The sequence below is a fragment of the Dermacentor variabilis genome, chromosome 9 (assembly GCF_050947875.1).
Source record: "Dermacentor variabilis isolate Ectoservices chromosome 9, ASM5094787v1, whole genome shotgun sequence".
Classification (NCBI taxonomy): Eukaryota; Metazoa; Arthropoda; class Arachnida; order Ixodida; family Ixodidae; genus Dermacentor; species Dermacentor variabilis.
Window position 1 is genome coordinate 30674293 of NC_134576.1, and position 25932 is coordinate 30700224.

The 25932-nt window shown below is 46.5% G+C and overlaps 1 protein-coding gene across 1 annotated transcript in view; it reads left to right on the top strand.

Annotated features, from left to right (window-relative positions):
• Window positions 1-17967: 17967 nt before the first annotated feature.
• The window catches only part of LOC142558285 (dermonecrotic toxin StSicTox-betaIC1-like), a 52955-nt gene continuing 44990 nt past the window's right edge, over window positions 17968-25932 (top strand). The window contains exon 1 of the mRNA XM_075670439.1: window positions 17968-18069. Coding sequence (XP_075526554.1) covers window positions 17968-18069 — 102 coding nt within the window. The remainder of the gene's footprint in view (window positions 18070-25932) is intronic.

Consider the following 25932-nt stretch of genomic DNA (forward strand, 5'->3'; position numbering starts at 1 on the left):
TCAGTAAGGATCCGATAATCATTTCCCACATTCTGCTCTACACTGTCTCCCATGTTAATGGGAATGGTGTCGACCGCTCCCCATATAGCTAAGAGTTCAGTGTGCAAGGTTGCACCCCCGGGAAGCTGACATGTGTGATAGCCATTGTGTTGGGGTGCAGATGTGCTAACCCAGGCCATGCTTGCTATGTCGTTTGTGATTGCAACGTCCGTGTAGATGTCAATGGTGTGCAGCGACGTTCTTAGTTCCAGTCTCTTTTCAAATATTTTTCTAGCTTCCGCGTTTCGTCTGGCGGTAGGGCGTTGTTACCTCCGTATGCCCAGTGGTGCTTCCCATGGTGGCGTTATGGTCGCTTCCGCGGGCTCTGGCTTCGCACGGACTTGTTTATCCCATGCCATGACCTGTCTTCATTGAGTCGTGTTTTCCAACCGGGATCGCATTCGAATTCGTGCTTCATTGATTATGTCCCGTAGGGGTGGAATCGTTACGAGCTTGAGCAGGTCCTCGTTCCTCGTGTGCTTCAGTAGCCCAGTGGTCGTGCGGAAAGTGGCCCTGCGTAACTTTTCGATGTCGCCGAGGTCTCGTTAAGAGAATTCGTACACGGGTTCCCCGTAAAGAGTCCGTCCAACCGCAACAGCTTTTGCAAGCGTTTGGCACGCTTTCTGACGCGCTACGCTATACTTGCTCGATATTCGTCTAACCATGTGCAACAGCGGTCTCCATTTTTGCTTTAGTATGCGAATCCATAGCTGGGGGCTGTTGCAGCTAGCAATCTGTGCTCCGAGGATCCTAATTTGTCCATTGGTCGACGTAATATCGCTTTGGCCGATGTGTAAAGTGATCTGCTTGTTTACGTTGGTCGCTTTCTTTCCGTCTACGCTGATCACTTCCGTCTTCACTGGCGAGAGTTGCAGTCCGAGGTTATCTAAAGTGTTGATAAGGCTCAGGATCGCTGCTTGCAGTTCAGTTTGCATGCTCTGTATGTGGGAATAAGCCGCCGCTTCCGTCCATATTGTTACATTGTCCGTGTAAATAGTAAAACGGGCTGAAGTGTCTCGCTCAAAACTTTCTGCCACCTGTGTCATGGCCAGATTGAATAGCATAGGTCCGAGGATGGAGACCTGGGGCACTCCCCTAGCCAAGTAGTAGGTCTTCGGACTCCATCCCGGCGCCTTGCCATGGAGCTCGCTTGGTCAGCTTTGGAGGAAGCTATGAATCCAATTGTATCCTCTTTGGCTAGGGTACCTGGTTGTCAATTCTTGTAAGATGGCCTCTTGTTTCACGTTATCGAATGCTTTACGCATATCGACTACAACTTTGGCAGCAGCAGTGTTCGGAAGAGCGTTTGCCTAAATGCTCCTGCATACTGTTACAGATAACCCTGGATCCTAGGACGACACCACTATAAGCCGAGAAGCGCACGTTTTCTGAGGCTGCATTTCGACTCCGGTTATCAACTAAGAGTTATCAAGGACGGACGTCACCGGCTGGCATCACCTGGCGTGGCGCTTGCATCGACGCATCTGCTATAAAGCTACGGCATCGCATCCAAGACGGCACTTTGGCAGCAGCAGTGTTCGGAAGAGCGTTTGCCTAAATGCTCCTGCATACTGTTACAGATAACCCTGGATCCTAGGACGACACCACTATAAGCCGAGAAGCGCACGTTTTCTGAGGCTGCATTTCGACTCCGGTTATCAACTAAGAGTTATCAAGGACGGACGTCACCGGCTGGCATCACCTGGCGTGGCGCTTGCATCGACGCATCTGCTATAAAGCTACGGCATCGCATCCAAGACGGCACTTTGGCAGCAGCAGTGTTCGGAAGAGCGTTTGCCTAAATGCTCCTGCATACTGTTACAGGTTAGTGGCTTTTTTAAGGGGGGTGTTATTGTGTTGCTGCCACTGCTGCTGCCAAAGGAGCGAACCTTGTTTATGTCAGTATGGAGTGTGTTGAGTGTGAACAAGAAATCTTGGATCCCAAAGAGAGTATATCTTGCATGACTTGTAAGCTTTCGTACCATGTAGGAAGCTGCGCAGGAGTGTCGGAGGCAACAATAAAATCTAAGAAATCAACCTACCAGAAATGGAAATGCCCGAAATGTAGGCTACCAACCTCACATGTTAACCAGGATGAGAAAGAAAAAGCACCGTTGACCGTAGAAGATATGTTGGTCGTACTTCAGGAGATTAACCGAAAACTTGATGTTTTGTTGCCACTGAAAGAAACTGTCGATGGAATTGAGCAATCGGTGCAGTTTATGTCCGAACAGATGACAGACCTGTTGACGCGCACAGAACAAAATGAGCGAGATATTAAAGCAATCCAGACTAGGCTCGCAAAAACAGAAATGAACAAAGAGCAGCTTGAATCGCTCAGTGTCCAACTCGATGACCTCGAGTGGCGCAACCGGAAACTGAACTTAGAAATTCATGGTGTACCACAAACGGAAGGCGAAAATCTTTTGTCCAAACTTAATGCTTTGGCCGGTGAAAGTGGATTGCCCCAGCTATCAGAACACGACATCACGGCAATTCATCGATTGCCGGCAAAGCGTGACAAAGTGCCTGGCATCATCTGCCGTTTCGCGAGACAGAGCATGAGGGACAAATGGTGGGCTAGCAGGCGGGAGTTGACCACTGCGGATGCCAATGTTCACATGTTGGAAAACCTGACCAGGCGAAATCGAGAACTGCTGAGGGAAGTGAAAGAATGGGCAAAAACAAATCAGTACAAGTATGTCTGGCACAGCAACGGCAAGATTCTGATAAGAAAGACTGATGGCGCGTCAGCAATGCTAGTGCAGCACTCTTGCGACCTTGGCAAGCTGCAATAAGAAGGGAGAATTGATTTTTTATTTTTGTTTCCTGCCAAAAATGCAGACTGTAACAGAAAAGAATTATCTACTCCCAGAGAACTTCAAAGATTACCTTGGCCCGGTTTTCCAGACGTCATTCAAATGTCTTCATATCAATGCTCGATCTGTCAGACGTAAAGAAGCATATTTCGACACTTTCTTTCAACAACTAAATGTTCCCATTGACGCTATCATGATCAGCGAAACTTGGTCTACAAGTGATTATGATGTCTTTCGAATTCCTGGCTATGAGACATTTTTTCTGAATCGTTACGCTGGTATTGGTGGTGGCGTATCCATATCATTTAAGAAGAAGTGGCGGCCTGAAATATTAGAGCGGTTCACAGTTTCTGTGAAAGAATATGAAATCTTAACAATGTGTTTGAACAACACTATTTTTGTAGTGTGCTATCGTCCACCAAAGGGTTGCGTAGCCATATTCTTGAATTTTCTTGAAAGCCTGATTTCATTTGCAACCAGTCAGCATTTAAACATTGTCCTTGGTGGTGACCTAAACATTAATATGTTATCGGTTGATGCATCCCAAATGAGTTTAGATTTATTGCTTAGAACACATGGACTTCTGAATGCAATCAAAATGCCAACGCGTGTTACGATCACGTCTTCATCGCTGATCGATCTGTTTATCACTAACCATGACCCTAGTATGATCACATCTGGAGTAATAATTTCTGACATCAGCGATCACTTGCCAATATTTATGTGTGTTAAAAACATGTCTAAAAAGAAACGTAGTTCAACATATTCTTTCCAACTTATATCTGAAAAAACACTGTCGACATTTAGAAACTCGGTAGAAAAGAACAACTGGAGGCCTGTCCTTTTAGAAAATGACGCCAATAATGCTTACGAGGCATTCTTAGGTATTCTGAAGCCGATTTACGAGGCCTGTTTCCCAATATTAACAAAAAAACAAAGGCGTCACAGTCGCAAACCATGGGTCACACCGGAGTTGGTGGCAAAGATAAACACAAAGAACATCCTATATCATAAGTTTATTAAATCGAGAGCTGAATGTGATCTGACAGCGTTTAAAAAATATCGAAACCGCTTGAATACTGAACTCAAGAAAACCAGAAACGCCTATTACACAAATCAATTCACGTCAACTTGTGGTCGTGTCGACATTATGTGGAAGCGGCTAAACGCCATTTTGGGGAGAAACAGCAAATCAGGTGAATTAAATATGCTAAATATCGATGGTGTAAGTATAACTGGAAAAGAATTAGCAGATACGTTTAATACGCACTTTATTTGCGCTTCTAGAAATCAAGTCCCACATAACAATCTCAGTGATGTCGTTCATATAAGCGACACTATATTTCTCAAACCGGTTGAAGAAGCAGATGTAATGACAGCCTTCCACGAACTAAACAATAGCACATCCATTGATATTGATGGCCTCCAGATAAAGCCTATACGGTATATTTTTGACCTTATTTTACCATACATCACGCATATCTTAAACCTTTGTGTCAGTACCGCTGTATTTCCTCGTAAAATGCAGATTGCACGTGTAACAGTTATCTTTAAAAAGGGTGATAAAAACCAGCTCGGGAATTACAGGCCAATATCTATCTTACCCGTGTTTTCTAAGCTACTAGAAAAAGTAATACTTAAAAACTTTTTGCAGTTTGAAGAAAAACACAAAATTATAACAGCAGCTCAGTATGGCTTCCGTAAGCACCGCTCTACTGAACTTGCACTATTAGATCAACGAGAATATATATTGAACGAACTCGAACATAATAGGATAGTCATTGGTATTTTTCTTGATTTTTCGAAGGCATTCGACTTATTAAACCATACAATACTTCTTCGTAAACTTGAGCGTTGTGGCTTCCGCGGCCATGCACTATCGCTTGTGCAGTCATACCTCATGGATCGCAAACAGGCAGTAGCAATAAATGGTCTCCTCTCAGATATGCAATCTGTAGGCTGTGGCGTTCCACAAGGTAGCATTTTGGGTCCATTTCTGTTTAATCTTTACATCAATGACATTGTACATGCAACTCCATTCGTTAAATTTATCATCTATGCTGACGACACCAGTATTTTTCTTGCCGGAGATAATGCAGCCGAACTCACAGATACTGCAAACAATGCACTGAGGCAAATAGAAAACTGGAGTAGCAGAAATGCGTTGCGAATTAACACAGCAAAGACTAAAGTCGTTGTTTTCAGAGGTAGAAACAAGAAGGTCCGTCTCACTAAGAATATATTCCTTCAGTCCGTACCCTTAGAAGTTGTGCCTTCATTTAAAACATTAGGTATATTATTTAATGAAAGAATGTCATGGGATGATCATGTTAGCTTTGTAACAAATAAATGTTCACGTATTATTGGTCTTCTTTACAAGAACCGTGAGATACTACCGCGAAATGTAATGCTAATGCTATATAATTCATTGATACAATCGCATTTCAGCTATTGCCATTTAACCTGGGGTGCAACAACAGCAGGCAATCTTCAGAAACTACACTTGTTACAGAAAAAATTTCTAAGAATTGTTGAAAATGTTCCGCATACCTACCATACGGCCGCACTTTTCTTAAAGTATAACTTACTACCAATTACTAAACTTTATGACTATCGTCTGAGCAAGTGTGTGAAAAACGAGGTGTTGAAGAACATATCTTTTCTATCAAAATTAGCTGGTTTAGAAAAACGAGATGCAATGTACAGCACAAGAAACATAGCACAATGGAACGTAAAAACATACAGAACTTTCTATGGTAATCAAACATTAGAAAATAAACTACCACGACTTCTTAACAAACTCGCACAAAACGATATTGATCTCCAAAACACAACACGCCACAAACTGTTCGAGTATTTTTTACACTACACCTAACCTTTTTTTTTTTTTTTTTTCTTTTTTTTTCTGTGATTTGTCTACCCAATTCTTCTTTCTTTCACCATCATTGTAAGTTTTCTTTCCAGCCAAGACAATGCTGTTGATTTTATGCTGACTACTGTAACCGGATAACAACTCTGCTATATGTATTTTTTTTTTTTTTTTTTCCTTTGTTATCTGTATTTCCTGTATTTTCTTTTCTTTTTCGTGTGTGTGAAAAAAGGGAAAAGAAGGAAAAAAAAGGGAAAGAAAAACAACCACTGTATTGCTGTCAAAGTGGGGGCCCGTGGCCTTGTCAAGCTGTCCAACGGCAGCTTTTACTACGGGTCCCCGCCATCATCTGTACCATGGTGGCAAAATAAAATTTGAATTTGAACAATATAGTCAGGCGTCCGTTTGCGAGACCTACAGTTGATCACTCTGCGGAGCAACCAGAGGCAGTCATGTGTGCCCATGTTCGCACAAAAACCTGCTTGCGCTTGATGCAAATACGGTTGTACATATTCGATGTAGTGCTGCATTCTTGTGTCTAGCATTCTTTCTATCAATTTGCAGACAAATGAAGTTAGAGCTATGGGGCGTAGGTTAGCTGGCTTCGTGTGATCTTTGCCCGGTTTCGGTATAGGGTAGGTGAGAGATAGTTTTAGTGAATCTGGCACTAGTCTTGATTCCCAGGATTCATTGACAATTGTTCAGAGCTGTTCTTGAGCATCATTGCTGAGGTTTCCAAGTTCCTGCCAAATCACTGCATCGTTCCCGGGAGCTGACTTCGTTTTGCCTTGTGCAAGGGCCACTACGAGTTCACTCAGCGTAAAGGGCATGTCTGGCTCCTCTTTCGCGTTGTGTATCGCGGCAGAAGGCAGCGGTTCCGGAGGTGCCTCAGCAGCATGTGGGAAGAAAGTGTGGATGACGCGGTCCTCCAGCACGGCAGGCTCTTCTCTCAAAAAGAGCTCCGTCAGAGGAGGCGTGCCCTTCTTGCTCCCAAGCAGGCTCCTTAAAATCTGCCATAGCCTTTTTAGACCGAGTTCCCGGCCAAGCTTCGCGCACGTATTGTGCCACGTGTCTTCTTCGAGTTGTTGTTGGTAATCCTTGATGAGTCGGTATTGATGTTTAAGCCGCATTAGATCTTTTGGCGCTTTCCTTTAAACCGGTATTGCTATGTGAGGCGGTTGACCTTCCCCAATAGGTTTGCAAGGTGCATATCCATGTGATTTGTATTGTCATCGCATGGGATAGTTTCTCTGGCCTCCAGCCGTGCCCTCGCTATCATAGCGCTGAATTTTTCAAAGTCAGCAAAAGAGTCCCCGGTGGCCATTCGAAATCTTCTCCAGTCAAAAAACATCCTTTCTCTCCTCTCTCGGATCTTTTTGCGATTGAGCGTGATAATTATTGGTAAATGGTCGCTTCCCCATGTCAATTCTACGTTCCATTGCCTTATGAGCCCTAGAGTGGCTAGTGTCAGATCGGGCGTTGTGTCCTGTTGTCGCGCGTGTAGCCCTATGCGGGGTGGTGTTTCTGGTGTGTTGCATATGTCCAGAGCTTACATTTCTATTGCACCATGCAGTATGCGTCCTCTCGGGTCAGCTTTCGAGTAGCCCCATGTTTGATGCTTGGCGTTAGTCTCCCCCCACTAGAATGGGACTGCCTCCGTCTTGTGCCTATACCTTACCGAGTCATTCCGGTGCTTGCCCGTTAGGGGTCTGTAGTACATGGAGACTGCAACCATTGGCCGGTGGCCGCGCGGACATAGCTTTACTGCCACAATTTCTCTGAAATCACTACACGAATCAGGCATTTGCAGTTCGGTTGCAGCGCAATCATGTCTAACTAAAAGAGCAGCTTGGCCTTGCGCTTGTTGGTTTCCTTTGCCCTGGTGTAGTATCCTAGCCTGCTGAGAGGTTCGGTAACCTCAAATAGTCCACGGCCTCCTTGTCTCCTGTAGAAGCACGACAATGGGTTTGCATTTTTTTATTTGCTGTTTTAGTGTGGATCCATTCTGCGTAAAACTTTAACAGTTCCATCGGATGCATATAAGCCGTGCCGTCATCGTTCATCTGCTGGGTTTCACCTTTCAGGTTCATCATGTTGCTTCTGAATATTTCTCCGAATTTCAGTGCATATCACCTGCATCTGAGTTTGTATTGCAGTTGTTACTGTCTGAAACTCCTCCCTTAGGTTCTTTTCGAGGCACTGGGTCTGAGTGTGTCTTTCCTGCCTTAGGATACTTAGCACCTGCGCATACGCCGAGTCTTGGGCTGTTAGTGGTTTTGACACTGACGGTGCCTGGTTCTGCTGAGTCTGTGCAGGTCCTGCGTGTTGCAGCTTTCTAGAGTTTGCCGTGGTTTTCCGCCTAATTGATCGCCCGACCTGACTGTTCGAACGCGTGCGTTTTTCTCGGTCTGCCAGCCTCTCTGATTCACGTTGCCCTGGCGTTGGGGGTGGTTGCGTATCTGGTTGCTCTGGTGGTAGTCGTGCGAGTATTTGCTGTAGCATTGCTCTCAACTGTTGATTTTCTTTTCTTAGTTCTTTGTTGCTCGTAGTGAGCGGATAGCGTGGGTTCTATGAATGTTCCCGCCCTCACTTTCTCAGACCAGGTCACTGTCTTCTGACCTTCTTCTATGTTCTGCACGACTTTCTTGATGTCTTTCGGTGCACGGCTAGGACATGCTGAGTTTAGCGATATGTGGCCCTGTTTCTGGCATGCGACACAGAATAGCTCTTCGTCGCATTCGCTGTCTTCAATGTGTTTCTACCACACTGCTTATGAACTTCGTCTGAAGGGCAATACTTGGCAATGTGTCCCCCTCCGCGACAATTGTAGCAAGCTATAATCTTCGGTCTGTACTCATGCACCATTGTGATCTCATAATAGAATAGAATAGAGATCCCGCGTTAAATGTTAGCAGCAGCATGTTCGTCCTACCGAGCAGACGTGCCTGTAAGATAGTTGCCGTCTCGCATCTCAAGTGATCCTTGATATATGCAATGGTCTGGCCGGGACGCACCTTGATGACCCCCCGACTGTTCCCCGCCTTCTGTGTCGGCGTTCTCTCAATTATAACTTCACACTAAGAACGCGACCGCTCATTTTCTCAGCCAGTCGTGTCAGCGCGGCAAGCCTCTTCGCGTGTTCTTTATCCCTAACAGTAAGCTTTATGCAGTTAGCTGCAGGGTCAAAGCAGAAAATTGATAATTCTGGAAGTTCCCAACTTCTTGCCGTCATCTCTAGTGCTGCTGTCATAGCCTGCTTAGGTATGTCATGCACGTGTACCTTGTTAAGTGGCCTGATTGAGAGCGCAACATGAGGTCGACTTACCCGCTCGAGGCGAAGCTGTTCGGGCTTGACTTTTCTGTTTGGTTTCCGCTTGCTGAAAAAGGACCATTCTTGGCTTCTGTTGTCCTTCTCGTTGTCTTCGTCATTGCCATCGTCGTTGTCGTCTTCGCTTACATCCTGAATATCCATTTGGTCGTTAACTTGCGACTCCCTTCTGGCCTCTTCCATCGAGGGACGCGCCGTGGCGTCTTCGGCTGCAGCTCGGCGTTCACTCGGCGTTTCGACGCTCTCAGCGCGCTTCGCTCTTCGCGTTGTCTGCATTTTGGAGGGGCTATTACTCAACTTTTCGGCGTCTCTAAGCTGAGGTGAGCATGGAGTTCCCGCGCTAGGTCCACTCGAGTGCGAACGTTGCTTTGGTGGCGACATGACGTCGTGCTCACCTGGCCGGCCTCGCCGAGGCCGCACTGGGGCTAGGCCCAGACGTGGTTAGGCTTAGGTCAGCGGGTCGCCGTCGAAAATGTCCTCTTGGCCAGAAAAAAAGCCAACTGGAGCCATGAAAAAGCACATCACACTCACAGAAAGTACTCACAGTGTCGTTTCTCCGTATTTTACCACGTTGAATGATAGTTCCACAAGAACTTCAAAGAAAACATCGAAGAGCCAAAGTGGGACACGTCTTCACACTCTGGATATCACAGCCCCCCCCCCCCCCCCCGCAGAGAGTATGAAATTAATTTTATATCTTGCTCCACAATTAGGATTTTTCCACGTCCACTTCATGTTGCTACGCTTCCTCAAAAAGGTGTTCATTATTCATAGCTTATTCCTTTCGGCGAATTCTACAAGAATCTCTCCTCTAGCGTTCCTAGAATCGGCGCCGTTGCCAGTTGCTTGTTTACCAGCCTGCTTTTTCACAACTTATGCACTGAAATCGTCCTATTACTACACTATAGCGAGTTTGCAGTTCTCTCATCGCTAATTCAACATCTTCATAAAACTTATCTACTTCATCATCATGACTGGAGGTTAGAAGCGCACGCTTGGCTACCTTTAATCTATACCTCTTATATGTTTTTTACGACTTATGCTACCGTCTCATTAATGCTGTAGAATTCCTCAATCTGCCTGATACGCTCTTAAGAATTAGGAATCCTATTCCTACTGCTTCTTATCTGGAGGTCCTCTGCAGCAGAGGACAAGGCTATTATTCATCACTAAAACCAATTATATCCCAAGCAATGCTTGATGGTTCATTAAAGAGGCCTGCTAAGCTAGCTTCACTTGGGAAAGTTCGGGTGTTAAATGCTTAAAATGTTGAAAGTGTCAATTTCTATTGGCGGCCTATGCGGGTCCAGAGATTCTTAGCACTTACTGTGGATGGTCTGACCGCTGCCTTGGTCAGGTGCTCCGCGGCTGCTGGGGAATTGGTTGATTGAATGAGTCATTTGAGGGGGAGTGGCTGAGTACTGCACCAGCGAGGCAATTCCTGTTATGGTGAGCAGGTGTGTTTTGTCGGAGCTCCGTGGGTCTTCATAAGTGCATTAGTATTGCACCACTGGCTCTGTGCATTTTTGCCGGTGTTAGGCACCACTAAAAGCCTGCAAATGTAGTGTACTGGCGGAAGTTAATTCGAGCTTACCACCTTCAGATTGCAGATGTCTTAAATACATATAATTCACTAGTGACCGAAATGAGGCCGAACCGGATTCACTTGAAACCTGAATCAATAGCAGTCATTCGCAGCAGTGCTTATACTCGTACTCACAGTAAAAGAAGGAAAAAAAGGGGCTGCAGTTTCGCTGGATGGGCAACGCAGTAGTAGTGATAGCGAAGTACAGGACAAGTACACGAAGGAAGATTCTTATTGCCTGAATCTGTGTAAGGGCCGCACCCCCCACTTGACAGCCAGTATTAGGAAAAAAACAATCCGACCAAGAAGCAGTCGCATTCGCTGCGCTGATTCGGATCGCGCTCGACAGAGAATTTTCGCGCGTCCCTACTTTGGAGGGGCTATTACTCAACTTTTCGGCGTCTCTAAGCTGAGTGGAGGCGATCGCGCGGATTTACGGCGGATTTCATAAACGTAGTTGGATAGCTTGGGCCAGATAGCCCGGTCCCATGTATGGCTCGTCAAAGTCGAGACATAAAAGTGCAGCCCTACATGGCTCTATGCGTTAGTCATATCGGTCATATAAATTGCAGTAAATATCAACTTAATTAAAGTAACAAGCGTAACGTACTTTACAGGTAATCTCAACCTGTAGATATCTCACGGCGTGACAACGAGCACTGGCTGTCATGAAGCTGGCGTTACGAAGAACTCCGGCAGCGTGGGCGAACGTTTCGTATAGCCGCACGATTCATGGCGGCTGCAAAAAATTAGAATAATTATTATCATCTGCGTATCTTTATATCAACTCGAGGACGGTCTTTCTCAGCGGCCTCCAATTACCCGTGTGTTTGAACTCAGACGATGCGATCTGCAACACTAGTGTCGCGGAATGACCGCGCGAGCTCTGTGTTTTGCTGGTTAGGCTTTGCACAACCACGTAGCTGAACCGTGCCAGCCTCTCTTGGAGGGGCTAGCGCCTTCTTGAGGAACTAAAGTTCTTCCAGAATGGAGGAACTTTAGTTCTCGCCTCGGCCCATGACGTTACACCATGACGCAGAGCCAGGGGAAGCGAAGCGAAGCCCCGACCACTCGGAGAACGAGTTGAGTTGAAGAAGCATGACTAAGGAGAAGGGTAGCTTAAATTGTAATCGTCAGTAGCGCTATTAATATGATTCGCTTCGCTACGCGTCTGCAAAATTTATCCAAACCCTTTCTGGGACTCATTAGCAAAGTTTCAGTTTTGTTCACTGGTGCTTCACAAAGCGAAAAAAGCTGTAGCATTGAAATGTTATCTCCTATTCTCGATTGGTCGTTGTCTCTTGCTTACCAGGCGAACAGATGAGCAACCTTAAGGATAACTTCTGGCTGTTATTCGAGCCATCTGTGAACTGAAGGCGCAAACAAAATCGCCCCAAAGCAGGTCCCTCCTATCTAAATGCTTCGCGTGATTTGCGAGCCTTGGCAACAATACTTCCCCGCACCTTCTCACTCCATTTCGCTTTGCTCATATTTTGAGTGCCTGGGTAGAATGGCGTATTCATCAAGGAAATGGTAGCTTCGTTGGCGAAGGCGTTTCTCCTTGGTCCCTGTAAATTATATCCTACGTTCATCAGCTTTCGTCATAGCGGACAGATCTCAGAAACAAATGATGCTGCCTGAATTTTATGCCCACATCTCTTACGAAATTTCCACATTTCCGGCATCTATCCCCTCTTTAGAATAGTGAACTCTTTGAAGCGCAAATACACGAAGTCACCATCGCTAGGCTACGCTATCGAATGCCACATTTACATTTCTTACGCAAAGCTCGTCTAGAGCGCTCACGTAATTCTTTTTGTGAAGAGAATGATATTCTTGATCCTTATTTTATGGCGTTTTCAATGATCCTTTAATATGAATAAAAGAAACCCCGGCGTTTTATCGCCTTCTTTCCACATGTTTGCTACTTTGCACATTGGCACACCGAATTAACCACACAAACACCACTCCATCTTCTAGGATTAGATTAACCATTCCAATTTCATTATTTTGAATCACCACATTTACAATCTTTTTTAGATGTACACTAGGGTTCAAGACTTTCTTTTGGGTTTTATGCAATTTACTCATGATTTGGGTCTGTTAACTTTTAACTAGATTCAAATTCGAAATTTCTACTTGATTGTGTTTATTATTTCGCAACATTTAGGTTTTACTTCGGTCGTATTCATTTGATTTCTTTTATTTCGTCGATTGATTATGTTTGTTCTTGCCAAGTTCTGCTTCTTGATATATTTTTCTTCATTGTGTTATTCTGGACTGACATTTTCTCGGTCACAATTCATAGTGGGCGGGTATTGATACCAATTTAAGAGTTACGGAATGGATTCCAAGGGAAGGAAAGCGTAGCAGAGGGCGGCAGAAAGTTAGGTGGGCGGATGAAATTAAGAAGTTTGCAGGGACAACATGGCCACAATTAGCACATGACCGGGGTAGTTGGAGAAGTATGGGAGAGGCCTTTGCCCTGCAGTGGGCATAACCAGGCTGATGATGATGATGATGATGATTGATACCAATACCTGGCACGGCCACGCGACGGGCCATTGATACCAGTGCTCTCCGTATATCCATATACGTATATTCACGTACGCATTTAAGAGAAGAACGAAAATCTGTGTGGCTAAAAATTACTGATCGCCTCCTAATTCCGCCCCCAATCTTGGCCAATCCCTCATAGCGGGTATCACCGAATAGCAGTGCGCAAACATTGTGTACCTGTCGACAATCAGGATTACAATATTGCTGAGTTCTACTTGTACTAACTTATTCTTTCTGTATTTCCTTTTCTCGCGTTTTCTTGTTTTTTGTTTTGTTGTTGTCGTTGTTGTCTCATCTTGCTATTCTGCATTTTGTACGGTCCCCCTTGCTGGACCCCACAATTATCTCCAATATTTTAAGAACAGTAAAATAAATAAAAAGAAAGCCCGACGCCGATGCCCTCAGAAACTATTGTAGCAATGGCACTTGAGCATTGTGCTATCTCCAGAAGAAGAGCATTTTGAAATATTTGTGCATAGTTTGAATACGGGCGGAATAATTAGAGATGTGGCCTATCTATTCATTTTTTTTCTACAAGTACACGGACGCAGAGGGGACAGTACCAAATCAAATATTTTCATATGTTTAAACGAAAGTGATATCACAAACGGAACCTGTCTAAACGAATGTTTCAATCGTTTGAATGACGAAGTTAGACTTAAAGCACAGCGATAGCGGCGAAATCGATTGGCGATCGTAGAAATCTGATCTGCCGGTTAAGCGTAACGGCTTTTATTCACGAGTCATCGAATTTTCCAGAGTAAGCGGTGGTGCCCGCGTCTCTTCCATAAAATTCTACACAATTCGCGTCGCGCATACAGGCAATCACCTTACAGAAGGTCAGGTGACAACAAAACCATCGATAACGTTCGAGAAACTTCCGATACATGTGGCCGCGTCCCGTGGCGAGCAATAATATTTGTTAGGCAGTGGAAAGCGTTGAACCAATAATTATTAACATGTCCACTTGTCGATACCTCCCTTCAAAAAGCATTTTCGCGATGCTACAAACATAACAGTACAGCAAAATACAAAAGGACACTTACTAACGTAACAAAAAACAAAGAAACAAAGTCCAACGTGACACAGCCCTAATAAAGTCCTAAGTTGAGCTATACAAAGTGCCAAACTTCGTTAGCGCTCTTAAACAGCTTGAGTTGCACAAGATGGAGTACTTCAAGTCATGAGCGGCGCCGCTTTGATAGCGAAATGCCGTCTGGCACAGCCTCATAGTCGAGCGCGCCAATGCGTCGGATGATCTTGTAGGGTCCGAAATAGCGGCGTAAAAGCTTCTTGCTAAGTCATCGTCAGCGTATTGGGGCCCAAATCCACACACGGTCGCCAGGATGTCACTCAACGTAGAGTCCTCGAAGGTTGTAGCGTCGGCTGTCGGTCCTCTGCTGGTTTTTGATCCGCAGGCGGGCGAACTGTCGGGCTTCTTCAGCGCGCTGGACACCGGTGGCGACGTCAAGATTCTCGTCGTCGCTGACCGGCGACAGCGTGACGACGAGAGTCGTCGTCGTCGGATTGCTGCCGTAAACCAGCTTCAATGGCGTGATCTGTGTAGTTTCTTGCACCGCCTTGTTGTAAGCTAAGGTTACGTACGGCAGGACGGCATCCCAGGTCTTGCGTTCGACGTCGACGTGCATTGCTAACATGTCGGCGATGGTCTTATTCTGGCACTCTGTAAGACGATTCCACTGCGGGTGGTAGGCAGTTGTCCTCCTGTAGCTTGTCTGGCTGTATTGAAGAATGTCTTGGGTGATCGCTGCTGCAAAGCCCGTTCCTCCGTCAGTGATGAGGACTTCTGGGGTGCCATGTCGCAGCAGGATGTCCTCGACGAGGAATTTAGCCACTTCTGCAGTACTACCTTTCGGCAGAGCTTTAGTTTTAGCAAAGCGGGTGAGGTAGTCCGTTGCCACGACGATACACTTACTTCCGGATGTTGATGTCGGAAACGGTCCCAACAAATCCCTCCCGACCTGCTGAAAAGGTTGGCAAGGATGTTTGATCGGCTGTAGTAATTCTGCTGGCCTTGTCGCTAGTGTCTTGCGTCGCTGACAGTCTCGGCATGTCTTGACGTAACGGGCGACGTCCGCGGTCAGGCACGGCCACTAATGCCTTTCCTGTATTCTCGATAGCGTCCGGGAGTATCCGAGGTACCCAATGGTCGGATCTTCATGTAGGGCCTGCAGTACTTCTGGACGCAGCGCTGAGGGAACAACAAGAAGGTAGTCGGCGCAGACTAGTCAGAAGTTCTGTACGAGTGCATTGTTTTGAAGTGACAACGAAGACAATACTCGCCTAAATGCCCTAGGGACAACGTCGCTGTTCCCTTCCAAATAAAGGACAAGGCTTCTTAGCTCCAGGTCTATTGTTGCTGTTCAGCGAAGTCTTCCATGCTTATTATTCCAAGGAAGGCGTTGTTACACTCATCATCTTGCAGCGGTGGGTCAATGGGGGCGCGTGATAGGCAATCGCCATCAGAGTGTTTTCGTCCGGACTTGTAGATTACAGTGGTGTCATATTCATAATCAGAAGAATAAGAATGGACTGGGGCGCGTTTGGCAGGCATTTCCAGATCATGAACAACAGGTTGTCATTATCCTTCAAAAGAAAAGTGTATAACAGCTGTTTGTTACCAGTACTCACCTAAGGGACAGAAACCTGGAGCTCACGAAAAGGGTTCTACTTAAACTGAGGACGACCCAACGAACTATGGAAAGAGGAATGATGGATGTAACGTTATGGGATAAGAAAAGAGCAGATGGGGTAAGCGAATACACGCGAGGTAAAGATATCTTAGTGGAAATCAAGTAAAAGAAATGGGCATGGGCAGGACATGTAATGAGGAGGGAAGATAACCGATGGTCATTAAGCGTTACGGACTGTATTCCAAGAGAATTGAAGCACAACAGGGGACGGCAGGAAGTTAGGCGGACGGATGAGATTAAGAAGTTTGCAGGGACAACATGGCCACAATTAGCACATGACTGGGGTAGTTGGAGAAGTATGGGAGAGGTCATTGCCCTGCAGTGGACGTATCCAGGCTGATGATGATGCTGATGATAATGATGATGATCATGATGATCATGATCATGATGATATTCTAGCAGTCTTAGGCCCCACCGTGCCAGGTGTCCTGAAGTGTCCTCTAAAGTCAACACAACGCGTGATGGTCGCCGACGACGTTGAAAGGCCTACCATATAGGTAAGGGTGGAATTTAGCTGTAGCCCATATGATGGCGAGACATTCCTTTTCCCTCTTAGAATAATTAGCTCACGCTTTTGATAGCGGCCGGCTAGCGTAAGCTATCAGCCATTCAAGTTCGTCTTCTCGGGCAGTACAGTGCCGATGCATAGGCTACTGGCGACAGTGTGGATTTCGGAATCTGCGTCCTCGTCGAAGTGCGCAAGTACTGGAGGCGACTGCATGAGTCGTTTGAGTTCATGAATTGCATCGGCCTGCGGCGTGTCCCACTTGAACTCGACATGACATTTAGTTGGATGTGTCAGCGGCTGAACGATGCGTGAAAAGACCTTCACAAAGTGTCGGTAGTAGGCATACATGCCAAGGAATCTACGCACGGCCCTCTTGTCGATGGGCTGCGGGAACTTTGTGATGGCAGCTGCTTCTGCGTGTCAGGGCGGACTCCAGATTTGCTGATGACGTGGCCCACGAACAGAAGCTCTTCGTAAGCGATGCGGCACTTTTCCGGCTTCCGAGTGAGCCCTCATGACTTGATGGCCTTTAGTACTGTCGCAAGCCGCTTAAGTGATCGTCAAAATTTGCAGCGAAGACGACGACTTCATCCAAATAAAAAAAGACAGGTCTGCCACTTCAATCCTGCTAAAACGGTGTCCATCACGCGTTGGAACATTGCAGGCACCGAGCACAGTCCGAATGACAAAACCTTGGGCTTATTGAGGCTGTCTTATGTGATGAAGGCGGTCTTTTCGCGATCGTCGACTTATATTTGCCAGTAGCCAGTCTGCAGATCCATGGACGAGAAGTATTAGGCGTTGCAGAGCCGATCCAATGTGTCATCTATCCGTTGAAGGCGGTATACGTCTTTCTGCTTGATCTTGTTTAGTCGACGATAATCGACACAGAAACGAAGGGTTCCATCTGTTTTCTTCGCCAAGGCTACAGTAGATACCCATGGGCTCTTCGACGGCTCGATGATGTCGCGCAGCATTTTCTGCATTTTTGCCTTATAGCTTCAAGTTCTCGCGTGGGAACTCGGTAAGGGCTCTGGCCTCCTCCGCCAAATCGGAGCTGTTGTTGTACTGCCCAAAACGACAAGGCAAAAGGCCTAAGGCATGAAAACCACCGACCGAGCGCAACATCACCGTCCGCACCAGAGACGGTCGCCCAATCCCCAGGGTCAAGTCCATCTGAGTACTGGGAACGATTATCGAGGCGGGCGGGTCAAACATCCAAGCGGTCCACAAGCTGACGACAAAGACGGACAACGCAATACGACTCGTACGCAGAGTGGCCAACCATCACGACGGCCTCAAGGAAGAAAATCTGCTGCGTCTCGCACTCGCGTTCGTCCTATGTCACTTCACCTGCGTTGCAGCAGTGCATAAGTGGAAACAATCGAAGCGTGACAAGCTAAATGCACGCATCCGAAAGGTAGTGAAGCGGGCCCTTGGGCTCCTGATCACCACACCGACGTATCGACTCCTCGAGCTCGGGGTGCACAATACCATCGAAGAGATCGCTGAGGCTCAGGAGAGAACGCAGATGATACGCCTGACGATGACCAAGACCGGCCGTCACATCTTGTGCGAGCTCGGCTACTTCCCACCGAACACCCAGGATCCACCGGTGTTTACGCCAGTTCCCCGCGAGCTCCATGACGTGATCACGATTGCACCCATTCCGTGAAACGTACGTCCGGAACACAATCGAGACAGGCGCCTAGCCCGGGCCACTGCATTCCTCAAACGCATAAATAGGAAAGCGGGCGATGTCGCTTTCGTGGACGCCGCCGCCTACCGATGCAACCGAGCCTTCGCCGCGGTAGTGGTCTGGTCCTCGCTACGCACTTTAAACGCCGCCACGGTACGCACACGTGTCTCCTAGGTGGCGGAGCAAGTGGCCATAGCCCTGGCAATGCTCGACGATAAGCGAGCGACAATATTCAGTGACTCGAGACCGGTCATCAAAGCGTTCGAGAGAGAAGTCGTCTCCGACCAGGCGTAACGCGTCCTCCGCGGCGCTGATACGAGCACCCTCAAACACCACACCGTCATCTGGTTTCCTGCCCACCTGGGTCGGATACCGCGAGCCCCGCCCAACTTCAACGAGACAGCCCACGACGCTGTGCGTGCGCTTACCGACCGCGCCGTCCCCTCCGGGCAACCACGTCTCGATGAGTTGGAGGCGAACAGGGACACCCCAGTAACCTACAATGATATTACCAAACACTTTTACTTGGGACGACATCTCTTTCCGCCCCCACACCCCAAACTAAAGAGGCCGCAGGCGCTAACACTACGCTTGTTACAGACAGATACCTATCCCAACCCCGCCACCTAACACATCATCTACCCGGACGTCTACCCCGACGACGCGTGCCCCCCGTGTGGGGTCACGGCGACACTCGCACAGGTGCTCTGGGCGTGCAGAAACGTTCCGCCGGATTCTACCTCCGACAACTGCGAGAAAACCATACGAAGCCCGCTTCTACAAGGCCAGGAATGGGCTGTCCAGCATGCTCGTGCAGCGGCCGCCAGGTACTCCCTGTCGGTCCCAGCGTGGGAGACGCCCACTGCGCGCTGACATGCGTCCTGCAGGACTTTTATTCAAGTTTTTCCAATCCAAGGGATCTGGTGGAGTGGTCTAGCGGACTCCTCGGTTATCGTGAGATGCTTTGCAACTGGTGTTCTCTTGTTCAACAACTCTTGTTCAACAGGTAAGGAACGACGAAAAATTGTTGCTTCGGAATATCCTGCGACTGAACCAAAGACTAACAAAAGCAGAAAATCAGCAGCAATACTATTTAGAAGTACCATATTATTAGCGCAACCGTCGCTATGTTTGCATGACTATGGCATCGCTATAGCAGCGTGCACGTTAAGAAGGGTGGAAGAAACAAAGAATAAAAGTGGAATATGTGGTCTCTCACTCGTGGCAGTGGTGTTCCGCCTCTGTTCTCCGATACTGTATATCTGTAAAAAGAAATTCACCGATGATTACAATACTCCCTTATGCGAGATATCAGTTCAACTCTAGACGCGTTTTCGCGATGTGTTGGCTGGCGCGGACGATGTGCCTCACGGGGCACGTCGCAAACGGAGCGAAGTGTGCTGCAACTACCTCGCTAATCGGGAGATCACGACAGGCAGCGCGTGGGTGACGCGTGGGCGCGATTCACAGCAGCCGCCTCCGACAAACCTCCCAGACGACGAGCGCTGCTCTGGCTCCATCTCTTATGCATCGTCGCCGCACTATGCTTTTCCTCTCACCTTTTCACCATACCCTCCTCCTCCGCTTTTCGCCTCATGGTACTGCTGTAACTTCCTCCCCCGATTTCCTCCTTGCGTCTTTCATCCCACGCAGCGCTGCGCATTCGCTTTCATCTTTCGCTGTGCTCGTTTGCTCGGTCACACCGAAGCCGACGTTCACCGTAGCAACGGGTGCCTAAGAGATGCGCTCCAAAACGTTTTAATTTAATTATGGGGTTTTACGTGCCATACCACTTTCTGATTATGAGGCACGCCGTAGTGGAGGACTCCGGAAATTTTGACCACCTGGGGTTCTTTAACGTGCACCTAAATCTAAGTACGAAACGTTTTAATACAGCGCTAAATTATACATTATGAACTATGTACATTGACCTCGTTTAAACATATGAAATATGCGTTGTGCTTGCAACACATGTGCAATTTTTTTTCCTTTTGCTTTTTTATGGTGAAGTTATATGGAGAAACTCCAATTAATGAGATTGTGATTAACGACAGCGTGACAGCTGTGGCAACTGTACAATAAACGCTCTTTGCATCTCACGTAGGCGTTTTTCTTCACTGACCGCCGAATTCATGCAGTCGCTCCACAGATCCGAGCCACCTGACTCCCGGGATTCCCGCTTCTTAAAACTACGTACGGGACGAGAACTAGAAGATGTTTTCGCGAGAAGGAACAATAAAGGGTTTTGCTAACTTTTCTGCAGTCCACTTTTTGACGGCCTGTTAAATGCTGACGCTATTTTTGAGCGGGAGAATTTTGAGTTATTTCTATTTTTCACGAAGCTAATCACATCAATGGAGTGCGGTTTGCTCGTAGAATTTATTGTATTTTCTTTTATTAGAAAACACACCATCTGAGCAGGTACGTTTTATCGTCAGCATTCGATTCGAATGGTATCAACGTGGTCAGCAATTCAATTCCAGGAAAATAAAAAAATAAACAGTTATTATTCTTGCTTCTCATTCTTCTTGGCCCGGCGTGCCTATGAGTAACTTTCATAAAACAATACAAAAATGTTCGCGAATGCTCGTGGGCTCATGCTCATCATAATGTCACGCCCCGGGGAGTTCGCAAGGTGGATTCACCTGGAACTAATTCTCAGAATAACACAAGTTTGGGCTATTAATTCACGAACTTTGTGGTGAAATACATTATCGTTCCAGTTACTTTCGGGCTTCAATGCATAAAGCGACATTTGGTTAGGAAATTGGAATGGCAGTGCCCTTTTGCCACAAATATGACAGCGCATATATCGTAACTGGTGTCATGCTCACAGTTCTTTTCAAGCGTATATGCGTTGTAGTCTCACCTGCAAGAATGTATAAATTGCAATATGTGCAATAATGTAATTAGCTACAACTGTATTAGTGAATTTCTACTAATTAGTCGGTTGTGCATTTCAATTTTATGTGCAAGTAATGTCCGGCTCTTCGAGTAGGCTAGCTCATGGACTAGACTTCTGCTATATGTCACAGGCAAATTTTTCTTTAAATGTTCGCTGATTCACCCTGTATATAGAAAGCCCCACCACCGTAGTCTAGTGGTTATAGCGTCGCGCTATTGAGTTTGAGGTCCCGGGATCAATCTCGGCCGCGGCGACCTCCATGAGGTCAAAATACAAGAACACTCGATAAAGAACCCTAGGTGGTGGTACAAAATTATTCAGTAGTCCCCCTACTGTCACATGCCTCATAATCAGCCCATTATCATGGCACGTAAAGCCTCACGCATTAAGTTATTTATTTATACATGGCAGGCTATTGCTATTTCATCATTGTGAATACAGGCTTGCCGATTCCCCCATCACTAAAGCTTCGCGACACGTTCCCACCTGTACTCTCTTTTGCTAATATCGGTTAACCCAGTAAATGTTTGCCTCTTTGACAATCCTCCTAGTTGGGCAGCCGAATTACATCCGGCACTTCCTCTTGTCACATGCTCAAGACGTTCGGCGGCTTGAAAAGATAGTAGCCATGAGCTATCGTCACACAAAAACGATGCCGAACGCCGCTTTTCTTTTTCTATAACCGGAATTTCCCTTGTCCTAGTTACTGCAGTAACATGCTCTACTTCAAAATTAAGATAGCGATCAAAAAAGTGGCAGTTTCGTCCGAGAGCCGAAGCATCGATTGCGATTGCAAATTAGTTGACAGCTATACAACGTAAGTATAGTAGTTTTATCGGCAGCGTGAAATTGTAAACATTCGCTTACTAATTAAAGAACAAGCAACTTGTCAGTTGCGCAAAAGTAAATATGAATACATATCCCTCGATGACAGCGCCCACTTGCTGACAAAATGCCAGAGTGAAGAAGCGCGGCAGCAGCAGCGAGCGGATTGAACTCGGTGCTGCCTGTCCCTTCAACGCGAACTAAACCCAGCCCACACGAAGCTGTCAGCACTCGGCACACTCTGTCCCCATCACAGATCGCTTTCAAGATTGGGCCGGCGCGGCCCTATCTCCCCTTGCCCCCCCCCCGGTGCGTTGCATGCGATGGAGAGAGAAGCTGCGCTACCTCCCCGCTTTCCTCCCTTGCGCGTGAACTTGGGACACCATCGTCGGCTCACCCTCGCACGCTTTCACTCGCACATACAGCATACGGCGCGCGGTGACGATGCTATCGCAGTTGGACATCATATGGAACATCAAAGCCACGCCGACGGCGACGACGCCGGCGGAAATGCGTCTGAAGTGTCCATATGATTGGTATTGCAAAAAACCAAATTTCTTAAAGAACCACATGCGTCAGCGTGCTCATCGCTAATTTCCTCATTTCCTTCCCTTTTCTCTCTCGCCGTCATCTTTGCTTTCCCCTTGCCCATTACCTCGGCGTACAGTAGCCAACCGGACGTTATTCTCGTCAACCTTCCTGCCTTCGGCTTTTCTTTCGCTCCTCCTAAAGGAACAGTAGTTGTGCGTTGAATTTGTGATTCCATCGCATATTTTCATCTAACAACAAAAATTTGCGAGCTAGCGCATGTGTGTGCTATTGTGTGTAGTGTCCCAACTTTTGTTTCTCTGAAAAATGGCCGTGGAACAATGGGAACAGATGCTTTGCTCTCCTTCCAAGCAATTACGTGTGAAATATGACGCAAGTGAGCTCGAAAGAGCTATCTGGTTGCATTCTTGGCTATCGTGAAGGGACTACACTAGTGTGCACCAACCAACTGGAGCAGACGCAAATCGGGTGCCTCGAACACGGCAAATTTACAACAGCTGTAGCCTACGCCTCGTGTCTCCCGCTTATGTGACCGCAAATATGCGTCATAAATGTTACTGAACTTTTTGTGGAGACTTGACAGGTTGTTTAAATACGTCATGTCGAGGAACCTAGAGGTTTTGAGGCAGTGTCATGACAGCCTTAGAGTGCCGTTTTTCCTTAAATACTATAGCACAGTCAGCGCCTCTTGCAAACTAAGGACTAGTGCTTCTGCGTTTCAGGTGAGTTTCAAATGTTTATGAACTGTTATGTTACCAAAGAAATCGAACCTGAGTGCACAATGTATTTTCTAAGAAAAGGCGTTCGAACTTCTTTCAGTTGCTTTACGAAATGGTTAAGTAAGTTTTGCGTAATTGTCGCTGTGTTTTTTTTTTTCGCAAACCTGCTTGTGGGATTACATCCCCGTTCTAGCATTTAGAACAGGTGCCGGTTTCGTCACTCATTCATCTGTAGCCGTGGGCACTTCACACGCAGCTCCTCCTCTCATCTGCATTGTCGTCCAGACTGATTATCGAATGTTATCTGCGTTTAACTACGGTGCAAAATAAGAATGAGCGCAAAGTGAGTCATTCGCTTTCTTTTCGAAAATTGAGTGGATTATATTTAACAACGTGACGCTGAGTAGGCTAAGCTTATAAAATAAGGAATTTATGCCGCGTCGGGTTACTGACGTTGTCTATGTTAATGTGTGCGTCAGATAATTTCACGAGATAATTCAGCCAAAAAAAAATATTTTCTCCTAAAGAGGGTGGCCTACGTAGACGCCGTAGAACATGGAGAACGCAAAGGGATGGCCGTCGTCGTAGCGGTAGACGGGAACGGAGAACCCCTCACCAATGGAATTGCGAAAACTTACAACGCCGAAGAAGCGGAGGAATAAGCAATAGTTACCCCGCAGGCCCGGAGGGTAAATATATAAATAAGTATATATATATATATATATATATGTATAGAGATTGCATTAGCGGTGACCTCCACCAAATCAAGAATTATTATAAGTGACTCAAGGATCGCAGTTCATAATCTCGCCAGAGGCGCTGAAAATTCTAAGTAATAACACCGACCATCATCGGGAGACGATGCAAATTATTTGGGTGCCCGCGCACACCTCTCTGAACGAGGCGACTCGCCGCGTAGCTCGAGGTCTTAGTCACCGAGCAAGTTAGCCAGCCCAGCCGGGAACGAGAGGAGACCGCATGATCAGCTACAAAGAAGTAATCGATTACTATCGGCTGGGATGGGCCCGGTACCCACCAGCTCATCCCGAGCTAGCCAAGAAAAAGGCGGTAGCCTAACTGGCGGCTCCTGCAAACAAACGTGTATCCTAACCCGGAGGTCTGCAGCAGATTCTATCCAGGGCAAAACAATGATCACTGCAAATTATCTAAGCATAGGGCGGATCTGCCACACATTCTCTGAGCATGCTCGACGGCGGCTTCTCTCAAGGACCGCAAAATTCAAAACCGGCTGCAGTTGCAGACCCTGCTGCTGAGCTCAGACCAGCAAGGCCAGCTCTGCGCCGTCCAGCTAGCCGAGACAACCACTCAGAACCAGGCGATCTCGACCACCTGCTTAGCGGAGGGAAGCTGCGTCCAACCCCGTGAATGCTGGCATCAATAAATGTCGACTCTCTCTCTCTCTGTCCCCCACAAAAAGAAATGCATTATGGCTGCAGTAGCGTCGTCTTCATCGCACAGCATTATCTGTCATCTTCTGGCCAGCGTGGTCACCGCTCCCCTCTTCGCCTTCACTTTCCCGAGTAAATGCAGGGACGACCACACGCTTCGTCGGCCACCGTCAGGTCGGCCTACACTGCCACGTACATTGCGACCAGCACAAACTGTGGAACATTTATTCAACGACCAGAATATTTCATGCACTGCGATAATCACAAAACATGCAATGAATCATTAAGAATACCATATACATTGTGACCTCAGATGAAGCATTTATTTATTTATTTATTTATTTATTTATTTATTTATTTATTTATTCATTCATTCATTCATTCATTTATTTACTGATGTGGTTGCTTTTTCCAAGACAACACTGAGGCTACAAGAGTGGGCGTGGTTAAATTAAACTGAGGAACAATGCTGATAGTATGGAGTTTCTTGAGTTCCTTAACGAGCTCTCAAAAGCATAGTAAACGAGCCCTCTTGAATTTCGTCCCGAAAAATTCTGCCCCCCCCCCCTGATTTTACCCTGCGACCTCGTGATGAATAATGAAATGCCATTCCCACCACATGGCGGGTTGAAAAAAGAAAGGCAGATGATCCTTGCAGATCCGACCAACAAACATAACTCTAACACTGAAACCGCTGATCCAAGCATCTACTTTCTTTCTTCGAAACCTGACGAAAGTTAATCCAGGATAATTTATTGCATAATGGTGCGTGCGGCGGACATAATAATGCTATGTGCAATGCATGGAATATGCAATGCATGCTATATGCAATGTGCGAGCGTAAGCACATGCTTCTCGCACAATGCGTTTTTAAGTACACAGTTTTAGTGAATGAATCATACAGCTGCAAGATAAACAACCGAAATTGCGAAATATTTTATTTATTTTGACATATTGCTGTTGTTTGTATCAGAAAACGTCAGTGCATCCGTATTTTTAGATGACTGGAATGTATTTCATTTTTCTAGAGCGCTTCTCTGACGAAATATCCATCAGGAAATCTGAAACTCTGTAAGCCAATTTAGCATCCAGGAACAGCAGTCTCGAGACAAAGAGAAACATGCTGAGTTGATGCTGATGACTTCGCATACCAGGCCTGTTTAATAGCCGGGCAAAGTTAATAACAGCTGCATTTCTGCTTTCGTCTGGCATAAACATTGGCTTTAATTTTTCCTGACAATCGGCTACATGATGCAAGATAATTATGTTTCTATCGAGAATGTCACCTGTGCCACTGTAGAATGTCGCGTATCAAAAATAATTAGTAATATGTAGAAGCGAAATCGGCGTAGAGGAACGAAAGACAGGAATGCTAATAACGCACGTCATATCTGTAAATTAAGAG